Raw genomic sequence first — 12,640 nt, 5'->3', positions numbered from 1 at the left:
TTTATATCAATAGCTCAATATCAAATGAGTATATGTGATAAAATACTCTTAAAAATACAGATTTGCAATAAAAATAATATCATTAGACATTTAAATAAAATTATCTTATATTTTTATAAAATAAAGTATATAAAAGTTCGTAACTTCATCAAAGCTCTTTAAACGTTGGAGGTGTCCTAGAATGAAACGGTTTTAATTAAAATTAATAATCATAAATGAATTTACATTATTCCCTTTCTTTCGAATAATAAAACTTTAATTCATTTCGTTAGGATTAATGGAAACTATGAAGAAAGGCTTTTTAATAAATTACGTAAACCACTTTTCTTGTATATTTTACATGCATATTCAAATTGTTATTGATAACTAAACATACGTAATGTTCTTCCTATAGTTGTAAATAAACTAAACATTCTCTCTTCTTTATACAAGAACTAATTACACATCATGACTGTAAATCACTAGCTTTATATCAATAGCTCAATATCAAATGAGTATATGTGATAAAATACTCTTAAAAATACAGATTTGCAATAAAAATAATATCATTAGACATTTAAATAAAATTATCTTATATTTTTATAAAATAAAGTATATAAAAGTTCGTAACTTCATCAAAGCTCTTTAAACGTTGGAGGTGTCCTAGAATGAAACGGTTTTAATTAAAATTAATAATCATAAATGAATTTACATTATTCCCTTTCTTTCGAATAATAAAACTTTAATTCATTTCGTTAGGATTAATGGAAACTATGAAGAAAGGCTTTTTAATAAATTACGTAAACCACTTTTCTTGTATATTTTACATGCATATTCAAATTGTTATTGATAACTAAACATACGTAATGTTCTTCCTATAGTTGTAAATAAACTAAACATTCTCTCTTCTTTATACAAGAACTAATTACACATCATGACTGTAAATCACTAGCTTTATATCAAATGAGTATATATGATAAAATACTCTTAAAAATACAGATTTGCAATAAAAATAATATCATTAGACATTTAAATAAAATTATCTTATATTTTTATAAAATAAAGTATATAAAAGTTCGTAACTTCATCAAAGCTCTTTAAACGTTGGAGGTGTCCTAGAATGAAACGGTTTTAATTAAAATTAATAATCATAAATGAATTTACATTATTCCCTTTCTTTCGAATAATAAAACTTTAATTCATTTCGTTAGGATTAATGGAAACTATGAAGAATGGGTTTTTAATAAATTACGTAAAGCATTCTGGCGTGAATTATGGGCCATGTGGTCCCAGAACAGGGGGGGGGGGGCGTTAAATTTTAATAAAACGGGAATGAAGTTGTTGTTCACTTACCTAATTGGACATACATCTTGGGCCTGACGTTCTCCTGCCAGGCACCCCAACATCTCTGCAACGCTACGCACATCGCCAAAGCGACAACCAAAAGGCCCCTCATACTGTTTCCCTGTTCGTTTGCGTCCTCCTATCCCAAAAACATGTCAAGTACCAGCGATAAATAAAGGTAAACACACACGATTACTCGTTGGCGATCCGCCGACACTTTCGTGTATGTAAATCTCGCGCTCTATGGTCACAAAACACACCAAATAAAAAAAACACTGTCGGTAACCGCGAAAAACTCAAAATAAAACCAAGCACAAGTCACCAATTTCGCTCTGCCTCAATGGGGCCGCGAATAAGTATCGACGAATAAATAAAATAACGAAATAAAGAAGCCGTCGCTACCGGTAATCGCTGACGGTCAAACGTTACGAAATATCGAGGCGGCCGTGACGTCGACCAAGAACAAACAAACGCCTGACGTCGACTGGAAGACACGCCGTCGCGACGCCGCTACCAGCTGACTATCCCCTCCACTGTGGGTCGACGGTGGCGCCGGCGATCTGCAACGGAGAAAAAGAGAAGTAAGTAGAAATGCATCGGACTGAAAAGAAATGATTTGCATGTGTTCGGCGGGGGTGACTGATATTTTTTCTAGACCAAAGGGGGAGGGGGGGCGAGATGGGAATATATGGGGTTATGAGAGAGCGGACAAAGGGTTGGCGGTTGATACGAATTGGGGTCATAGGACTAGTCGATTGCCCCATGACTGTTTTGATTTTATATGGTAGTGATTTAATTATTAGATTTCGTTTAGAACGGTTTTTTTGCTAGCATATTTTCTGCTTAATCACTAATTATTGTTTAATTATTTATCGTACATTATTTGATTAAAAATATACTAATTAATGCACATAAACATTTGTATAAAACAATTTTCTACACCAATCATAAATATTAACTTTTATAGTCGCATATCCCAATATTTCTTCAATGAAGCCATACAATAGCGCGTTTGAAAGATTCATTTACTCAATCAAAAGTTAATATCCTTTGAAAATGGAGATTGTATGTTTAAAAGTATCGCGGCAGATTAATATATCTCATCGATAGATATCCTGGTGGATCTAAACACCAACTACAAGTTTACTGAATTTATAAAGTTAATCATGTTTCTCGAATAATATACTTAAAAGAATAATTTCAAAATGATATGTAAATATTACTAAAATTTCGGTATATACTAAAAGTCACTATTATCAAAATACATCAAAACTATCTCAAGACTTTGTAAATACCATTATATACATAATATAATTAAACCTAATTTTCATTAATAATTTTAATAAGTTTAATAATCAACAAAGTATTAATAAGTTTAAAGTACTACGTCACTGAAGATTATAACAAAAGTATCCTGAGTAAGATCATTTTCAGAAGGGCAACAAGCCGGCTTTGTTGGCATAGTGGTAAAGACGACAGGACCGTCCATCTACTGTTGCGATAGTCGCATGATTATATAATAGTTGTAATTGTTCTAGGCAAGAGTGCAAAATCCGACAAGGAAAATGGTCCCAGTCACGCCAGTAACCTGGCTGGGTAAGACTGGATGTATTCTGGAATGATTTCTAAGTCGGCCACTCGTCAGTCGGTAGGCTAAATGCCGAGGACCGTGGTTCGACCTCATGTTCAACAGTAGGTCCAGTCCAGATAACCCTTGTTGAAATAAAGAAAACTTTAAAATATAAAAAATAACTGCAAAAATTACGAAGCATCATATATAAGTACTTATTATTTTTGTCTTTATGTCATAATAATAAACAACGAAACATATATATATATATATATATATATATATATATATATATATATATATATATATATATATATATATATATATATATACATACATATAAGTAATCAAAAACGATTTGAATATGCACGTAAAATAGATTTTTCTTAGTTTCCACTAATCCCAACAAAAGAAATTAAAGTTTTATTGTTTGTCAGAAAGGTAAAAATGTAAATTAAACAGAACTCATTTACGATCTTTAATTTTAATTTAAACCGTTTCATTATAGGACAGTTCCAATGTTTCAAATGATTTAATGAAGCTAGAAAATTTTATATTTTGTACTTAAGGAAAAAATTGTATTTAAATATCAACGCGGATATTATTTTTAATACAAAATTCTTTCTTTTAATACTAATTTCACATGTACGTATTTGATATAAAAGTCGTGATTTACTTACTATACTATTTACGTGTGTCGTGATATACTTACTATTTACTTATGATATGTAACTTATTCTTATAGTAAAACGAAGAGAGGAGATTTAGCTTAAATGTACAACTTATTGGCTAAACATTACCTATATTTAAGTTATTAATAACCCTTTGAATATGCGTATAAAATATACAAGAAAAATGGTTTACGTAATAAATTAAAAACAAATTCTTCGTAGCTTCCACTAATTCCAACCGAAGAAATAAAATTTTTAGTACTGTTTAGAACTATTGGAATAATTTTGAATATATTTAAATCATGAATAACTCTTGAAATGCACATAAAACATTTTTATATACAAACTCTTTTTAATAACCAAATAACATGAATTTACACTCTATTCATACACATGTCTGATTTGATGATTTCTAAGTCGGTCACTCATCAGTCGGTAGGCTTAATGCCGAGGAGAGTGGTTCGAAGCCCATGTTAAGCAGTAGGTCCAGTCCATTACATATTATATATGTATGTTTAATAAATGTATATAATATACATTCATATTAATGAATGTATATTATGAATGAATGTGTTTAAAACAGTAACACACAATTAGGCACTTTATTTTTTGTAATTTTAATGTAAAAAATATGTTAAAATATGAACAATTATTACGAAAAAGTCCTGATAAATGTTATAGATACACCCAAATACTATAGGAACAATCACAATGAGAGATTCGCAACAAGACATGTGCTACTAACTTTTATTTCATTAGAGAGTAACAGTCAGTGGACTTTGCTAGATAAGTATCTAAGTTTAGATCACTACAGAGACAAAAATCACATCAACTAAAATATTTTAAAATATCATACATTGTTTAACGTTAAGTTTTTAGTGTAAACGTTACTTTCTGAACGCTATCGATATAATAAACTATCCAATGACATTATTATACTAATTTTGTCCAAACATTATTCAAAAGAAACATTTTTTTTTTTGAGAAAAATATACAAACTACTTTTCTTATCTTGAGAATAAATTATTAGAAATAACATATTTCCTGGAAGCCCACTCATATCCTAATAATTTATATATTGTCTAATATGGTTTATATAACTCAAAATGTATATTAAAAGTTGTAGTTTAGTTAATATGTGATGTACTGTTAAGTAGACATTCCATCGCTAAAATGCATCTCGAGATATGTATTAATAACGTTCTCCATTATAACTGATAATTTGTAGAAACGTGTATCCACAATTGCACTTAGGATAATTGTTTATATTAATGTAGTTTGGCCTAATTCAGTATAATATGATTTATTACATAACAATAAAGGCTAATATGGGTTCATTATATTATATTACCTAAGATATTTTTTGAAGAAAATTGAGTTATTTAATATAAATTATCTAAATAAAGTTTAATAAGATAACTAATAATAATTACTGAATACTATTAATATCCAACCAAAATTTTTTTATTTTAAACGAAGTAGATTTACTCTTATATTCGAATGTTCTGTGGATCTGTAAAAAGGAATGGAATTTTTCTATGGAATGGAATAATACCCGCCAAATATTTTATCGTATTTTAATATATTAATTGTTATTTTCAAATAATATACTATAATAAATATAGACAATACAATAGAGCTTAAACAAAATCTAAAAATTATAAATGTACAATAACCATAAGTACTAAATAAAAATTAAACATATACCTAATCATAGAAAAAAAAAACTAATTCATGACATAGTTAAGAATGATCGCATAATACCTACTAGAGCTTTTTTAACTAAAGTAAATGCTTTATTTATTATAGAGCTGAATTATTTTTTAACAAAACTCGAGAGAGTAATCGAAATATTACCAACTATTGCCATAAAAACAGTCAAAATTATTTTACTATTTATCATTCAAATTTAATCTTTTTATCCTATTACCTTAACAATCGTGAAATATATCGTTCCAAAATGCTGCTATATTAATATACAATATATTGTTATTTATAGGCAAACTACCAAAAAATTATAAAACTATTACATATAATTCTATGCATGCATAAATTGGGTACATTTTTGTCAAAGTCGTGTGTAGGACGACAGATCCAGAACATTAGAAATCAGTCGAATGAAACTAGTAGAACCAAAAATAGTAACTAAAGGTACACGACTGAAACAGATGATAGTAAATAGTAACAAAATCATTCGAACCAAAAACAGCGACTCAAACAGTCGATAGTAAAAAGTAGTCAATTACTAAACAGTCGATAGTCGATTTCAGACGATAGTTCCCAACACTAGTATTTATTTTCAAAGCCCTTCCACATTTTATAACTTATATTCATGACTATAAAGTATTGTTATACATAGGATAGAAAGAAGTTAAAGAAAATGATGAATATATGAAATATTAATTTTTATGGTTGACCATAAACGTGACGACCTTATATGTATAATGATCAAAAAAATTAAATATACGTCATGAAAATATAATTGTTATTATCTAAAAAACGTACGGTACTTTTCATTAAGGATGCTAAAAGGATTTACCTGTGATACACACTAATGGATATCTGATGATATATAGAATAATATGAGCTTTGACAATATTTTAACCGAAAGAACGACCAAGCACAAAAAGCATCGGAAACAACCTATTTTATGTACTATAAAAGATCCATTCCTGTGTCGAATCTCCCTCCTGCACGTGGATGGATTTGTAGCAGGAAAAAAACAACACACACACACACAGCTTTTTTGCAGCCACGTTGCGGTTCAGAGACCCAGATGAAATTGGATGAAATATTGCGTTTTTAAAGAAAAAACAAACGCTAGGAATGTGCGCCAGCCGCGATGACGTATCGGGAGGAGATTGCGGATGGGGAAGGGACAACTTTATCGGCAGATATTTATATGTTTTTATATTTAAGGGTGTGTTCGTTATTTCGTTAGGGGCGATAGAAAAACTGGCGTGTTATGAAAACCCCGATATTTGCCGTGTTTTATTTTGTTGTTATGAAGGTTCGCTGCCAATGTAATAACAGATCAATTGAAAAGTCCCCGGCCTGACACATAGATGGCGCTACTGGAATTAAATCCACGTGTTTTGTAGTTAGCCCTAACACTCAAAAAATACGTGTATAAATTTGACAGCTGTCGGATCATTAGTTTGTGAAATATAGCATTTTGAGTGAGGCAACTTTTGTTATTGTGAAAAAAAAATGGATAGAAAGGAATTTCGCATGTTGATAAAATATTGATTTTTGAAGGGAAAAACACAGTTGAAGCAAAAACTTGGCTTGATGCCGAGTTTCCGGACCGCCCCACGAAAATCAAGCATCAAGAATTGGCATGCTAAGTTTAGACGTGGTGAAATGAGCACCGAAGACGGTGAACGCAGTGGACACCAAAAAGAGGTTTTCACAAACGAAAACATTAAAAAATCCACAAAATGATTTGAATTATGTTGAACAAAAAAAACTAATATTGCAAAAAATGTGTGTCACTATGGTAGGCCGGGGACTTTTCAATTGATCTTTTATCTATCTAATTAAATTTATTAAATTAAAACTGCTTAGCGGTTATTCCCAAGAAAGGAGCAAAATCATCTCCATCTGACTACAGGCCCATCAGACTTCTCAGTGCTTGCTGAACTGGTGTTAATCCGAGTTAGTTCAGTATAGTCATGTCAGTTTGCTTTTTAAGCACTAACCATATCATATGATCCATCGTAGAAACATTGTAGGTAGGCAACTGATTATATGGTGTAGTGGTTAGAACGTCGAGCTCACACGTGGAGGTTGCGGATTCGATTCCTAACAGGGCAGCAACTTTTTTTGTTCTAGTTTGATTGGAACATTTGTCAAATAACCTAGAATAGGTAGCGGAACCCAGGGCCACACATGTTCTTTAATTTCAATCATTGTTTCCTTATTCCTATTTTTCCTCGTACGGGCTATACTTGTACTTAATTACTTTTACTTGAATAAACACTAAAAGAAAACTAGAAACTAAACACTAGAAAGAATAAAGAAATTCAATAAACACTAAAAAGAGAAAATAAAATAATTTTTAAAAAAATTGAACCGACTTCAAAAATATGTAAATAAAAATCAATAAAATATGTACATAAAAATCGTTATATTAACTAAATAAAAATAAACAAAAAACTTATTTAACCTATGCACTACACGTATTTTATATTCTACTATATACACACACTTTAGCTTAATACCTACCTAAAACTATTTACCTATTTACAATTTTATTTTAACTACTGTATTTATGTAGTGTTTTTCAGTGAGTTCCTTATTTATTTTTTGAAGTCAAGGCTCAATTTTTTTGTTAATCAAATATTTTTTATCTTTGTAAGAAAAGAATTGTACTGAAATTACCACTATTAAATTTGCTTTTATTTCGAAAACATTTTAGCGATATAAAACCTTGCTTAGAGAGGATCAGCTAGCCTTCAAATTAGGCTTCCACTAAGCGAGACGACACGAAAAACAACAGACGGCAAGTTGATACATTCGTCGGGAATCGAAATCCCCTTTAAAAAAAGATGAAGCCCGAAAAACCATGCAAATTTTAGTTTCAGACAAAACAGAGGAAACGCTACCAAAAAAATGTTTCCCTGCTTGTTATGTAATTTTATTCCTTGAGATCATGAAGAAAGTAAAAAAATAAAGAACTTAAGAACTCGATAGACATTCGGATCCTTTTACCCCAATCAAATTTTGAATAAAAAGACAAGAGAGAAATCAGACGATTTTAAAAAACAATCTGTATGAATTTAATGAATAGCGATGCCTAATGTTATATATTGCGTTATGGAGAAAATAATGTCGGACATTTTTATGTTTATCAAAGTGAATTTACCATATACATTTCAGACCCCGGACAACGACGTATGTGCTGTTTTGATTTGTCACATTAACTTGTGAGATTCCTGAAAGAGAAATTATATCCAGTAATTTTTACATAAATATCGAAAGAGTAAAAGAGAAAAAGAGGGGGAAAGGGAAAAGAGACAAAGAAAGGACGAAAGGGAAAGAATGGTAGAAGAAACAAGAGTAATAGTTAGGGGTAGAGAGAGAGAGAGAGGGAGATAGAGGCAGAAGGAATAGACAAATTTAGAGAGAGAGATAAAGAGAGACAAAGAGAGGGAGAAAGAGGGGGAGAGGGAGCGAGAGAGAGCGAAAGAGAGGGAGAGAGGGAGAGAGAGAGAGAGAGAAGAAGAAGAAGAGGAAATAGAAAAATTTAGAGAGAAAGAGAGACAGAGGAGTGAGAGATGGTAGAGAAAGAGGAGAGATTACGACACACAGAAAGAGAGAGAGAACAAGATACTAGAGAAAGAGAAACAAGAGAGAAAGAGAGAGAACTAGAAATACTAGAAAAATACGAGAATACTAGAAAACCTTAAAAACGTGACGTAACATTTGCTCAAAATTAGGTAAGAATGGCATGTAGTTGTAATGTAATGTAATTAAATTTATTTAAAACCTATCAATATAATAAAGAAAAATCTGCAGAATTAATGATATTAACAGACAACGTTAAAAATACACGACAGAAAAAGTTCCGTTGCTTAATCGTATTTGAACTCCATAACAGACGCTGCACTTGACAGAGGTAAAACTTTAAAAATGAAAAAGGTGGAAGGCTAATCCTACCCTCTTCATTCCTAATAAACCGTGTGTTAAGGAATAATGACTACAAATTCATTATTTAAAAACTGTATACACAGAAATAAACTACGCCAACGTTACTTTGACTTAAGAATAACCCGGAAAAGTTCATAATTTTAGAATTTATTTCAAAAAATAATGTCGTCCTAATGTACATTTGATGCTAGGATTTTTTTTTCAAGAAAAATATTCATAGTATCTGATATTTTTACAACATATCTTTTTTTATCGGCAATTCCATGCAAGAAATCCTACTAATATTGCCGAAACAAAAATGGCAACAAAACAGAACGCCTGAAAATAAAAATAGTTTAAACAATATTCAAAGACTGAAAAGAGAAATACTGGAAATTAGAAACAAAATCATAAATGACTATCTCAGAAATTTAACAGATGATAAAGAAACTGATTACTCACTCTAGATAACAAAATATCTAAAGCACTCATATCTACACAGTCCACCTATAAGAGACCTATGTGGGAATTGGGCACATGACAAACGTCAAAAAGCAGAAGCATTTGCTAAATATCTAGAAAAAACTTTCAAACCAAACGAAACTAATATCGAACATAATTTGCCGGACATAGAAGCTGAAAATTCGATGATTGAATTAGTCACGCCCAAAGAGTTAGCCAAAGTTATTAGAACTGACGTTAACCCCAGGAAATCACCAGGCTACGATTTAATAACAGGAGAATTACTGCAAAAACTACCAAAAAAGAGAATTATAAAACTCACCAACTTGATCAATACAGCATTTAGATTAAAACATGTCCCAGACATTTGGAAGATGGCGGAAATTATAATGATCCCAAAACCTGGGAAGTCACCAAACGAAATAAAATCCTATAGACTATATCACTGCTGCCTGTAATATCTACGGTTTTTGAAAAACTCCTATTGAAAAGAATAAAACCGATCATAGAGAGAAAAAACCTAATACCAACACACCAGTTTGGGTTTACTAACAAACACTCAACAATTGACCAGGTCCTCAGAATAACAAATGTTATTGAATAAGCCTACGAAAGTCAAAAAGTATGCTCAGCTGTATTCTTAGATGTAGCACAAGCCTTCGATAAGGTTTGGCATTAAGGCCTTGTTCATAAACTACAGAAAACGCTACCAAAACACACACCGAACTATTAAAATCATACATTACAACCAGAATCTTTAGAGTCAAGCAAGAAGAAGCTTACTCTACAATAAAAGAAGCTAAAGCAGGTGTACCACAGGGAAGTGTACTAGGACCAATGCTTTATTATTGTGGGTGCACCCAAATACTACAAAGTCAGTCAAAAAATCAAGAGAATTGCAAGGGGACACGAGGAAAGATTCCATTCTTATGAGAATATTGAAGTATTGCAACTTTCGGATACCACCAGAGCAAGACACAGACTCAAAAGAATCAAACCATCTGATGTTGTGTAGTATTGTGTAATGAGCTGCATATAATAAAAATTACAGAAGTGACATGTATAAAAATTACTTCACCAGAGACTGAGATAGGGCCGATGGGTCCTCCTACTTATATACCTAGATATAAACTATCATAAAGACAAATTGTAGGTTAGTCGGAAACGACTAGTAACAAGGTAATTATTAAATAACAGAAAAATGTACTGTGGAACATTGAACATAGGTCTCATCTTTTTAATTTGAAACCTATCTAGTATTTCGACGTTAATGTGGTGGGTTGTACTCCATAGCTGTATGCCATGTCCATGCTGACTTCAGCATAGCTTTATAGATGTTCATTTTAAGGGCGTCTGACAACTGTGACTTGCGTTCGATGAGCAAGTATACATACTTCGGAGCTCGCAATCCTTTTCACCAATAGGTATCGCTAATTAAGATACATGCAAGCAACTAGAATTATATACAAAATGAAGACAAAACAGTATTATTAGTAACTCGGTGTATCCAACGAGTCTCCATTTCTTATTATTTCAAGAAAATTGTTCAAGTAAAGTAAAAGGGTATTTTCGTCGTTACCCAAATCAAAACTTATACATATCCTATCAAAGTTTGATTTGCTTTAGGAAAGTTTTCTATAGTCGTAGCTCCTTCAGTAAGGTAATTTAATTCTGATGGCAAATTAATCTTGGTCTGATAGAAAACAGTCTAATCACGTTAAGAAAGTAATTTCGTTTAGAAAGCAACTTTTGCCGTCACGGTATAATGTTTGCGCTCGATGCACGAAAGATAGAATGAGCGTTTACATAATTACAGTTGGCTATTGATCCGAAATATGTTTTTTTCAACAGAGCGCCAGACCAGGTAAAGCTTGCAGTTTTTACTTACGGGTTACTTACTATGTAAATCGCTCCAAAAATATTTAATGAAATAATTATGACGTTAATGAAGAGTTTTAATTAAGTTTTTATTTTATACTAAATATTTAAAACGTATATTTTTGATATTTTACCATGACAATTTGGTCTTATTATGGTTTTAATGAACATGCCTTCGATGTGTTCAAAACAAACAATTTTAGGAATAAAAAAATGGAAGAGAAAAATGTTATTTATCGACAATTAGAATCAAATATGGTCTCTGTTGATCTTCATAAAGTTAAGAATACTTTTTCATTTAACTAGGATCCAAATTATATAATAACCTATAGACTTATTTCACTAGTACCAGTAATGTCCAAGGTGTTTGGACAACTTCCGTTAAAAAAAGACCGATTATAGAGAGAACAAACATAATAACAGGTCAATTTAAAAGTCCCTGGCCTAACACATAGATGGCTCTACTAGAATTAAATCTATATGTTTTTTAGTTAGCCCTAAACGTCAAAAAATGAGCGTATAAATTTGACGATTGTCGGATTATTAGTTCGTGAATTATAGCATTTTGAATGAAGCAACTTTTGTTATTGTGGAAAAAAAATGGATAAAAAAGTATTCGTGTTGAATTGAAATTGAATGAAACAGTAGACACTCTAAAGATATCAACTGAACATGTACATCATATCATTCACGAATATTTGGGTATGAGAAAGCTCTGTGCAAAGTGGGTGCCGCGCGAGCTCAGTTTTGACCAAAAACAACGACGAGTTGATGATTCGAAGCACTGTTTGAAGACGATCAAGCATAATAGACCCGTGTTTTGCGTCGATATGTGACAATAAATGAAACATGTCTCCATCATTTCACTCCGAAGTCCAATCGACAGTCATCCGAGTAGACTGGAAACGATGAACCCGCTCCAAAGCGTGGAAAATGCAACAGTCGGCTGGCTAGAATATGGCGTCTATATTTTAGGATGCGCATTGAATAATTTATATTAGCTACCTTGAAAAAAGAAGGACCATCAATAGCGACCATTACGTAGCGCTGTTGGACCGAATGAAGCACGAAATCGCCGAGAAACGGCCGCATATGAAGAAAAAGA

The 12,640-nt window shown here is 31.5% G+C and overlaps 1 protein-coding gene across 2 annotated transcripts in view; it reads right to left on the bottom strand.

The window, feature by feature from the left end:
- The window catches only part of Sema1a (Semaphorin 1a), a 713,484-nt gene extending 711,909 nt beyond the window's left edge, over nucleotides 1–1,575 (bottom strand). For both annotated transcript variants that reach the window (XM_076412071.1, XM_076412072.1), the window contains exon 1: nucleotides 1,333–1,575. In XM_076412071.1, coding sequence (XP_076268186.1) covers nucleotides 1,333–1,435 — 103 coding nt within the window. In that variant the 5' untranslated portion in view covers nucleotides 1,436–1,575. The remainder of the gene's footprint in view (nucleotides 1–1,332) is intronic.
- Nucleotides 1,576–12,640: the final 11,065 nt, after the last annotated feature.

Source organism: Rhynchophorus ferrugineus, unplaced genomic scaffold, assembly GCF_030347505.1.
Source record: "Rhynchophorus ferrugineus isolate W39M unplaced genomic scaffold, kcgeb_rfMv2 rfM8, whole genome shotgun sequence".
Lineage (NCBI taxonomy): Eukaryota > Metazoa > Arthropoda > Insecta > Coleoptera > Curculionidae > Rhynchophorus > Rhynchophorus ferrugineus.
Note: the sequence above shows the minus strand (reverse complement) of the source record. Positions and strands in the feature narration are given on the sequence as shown.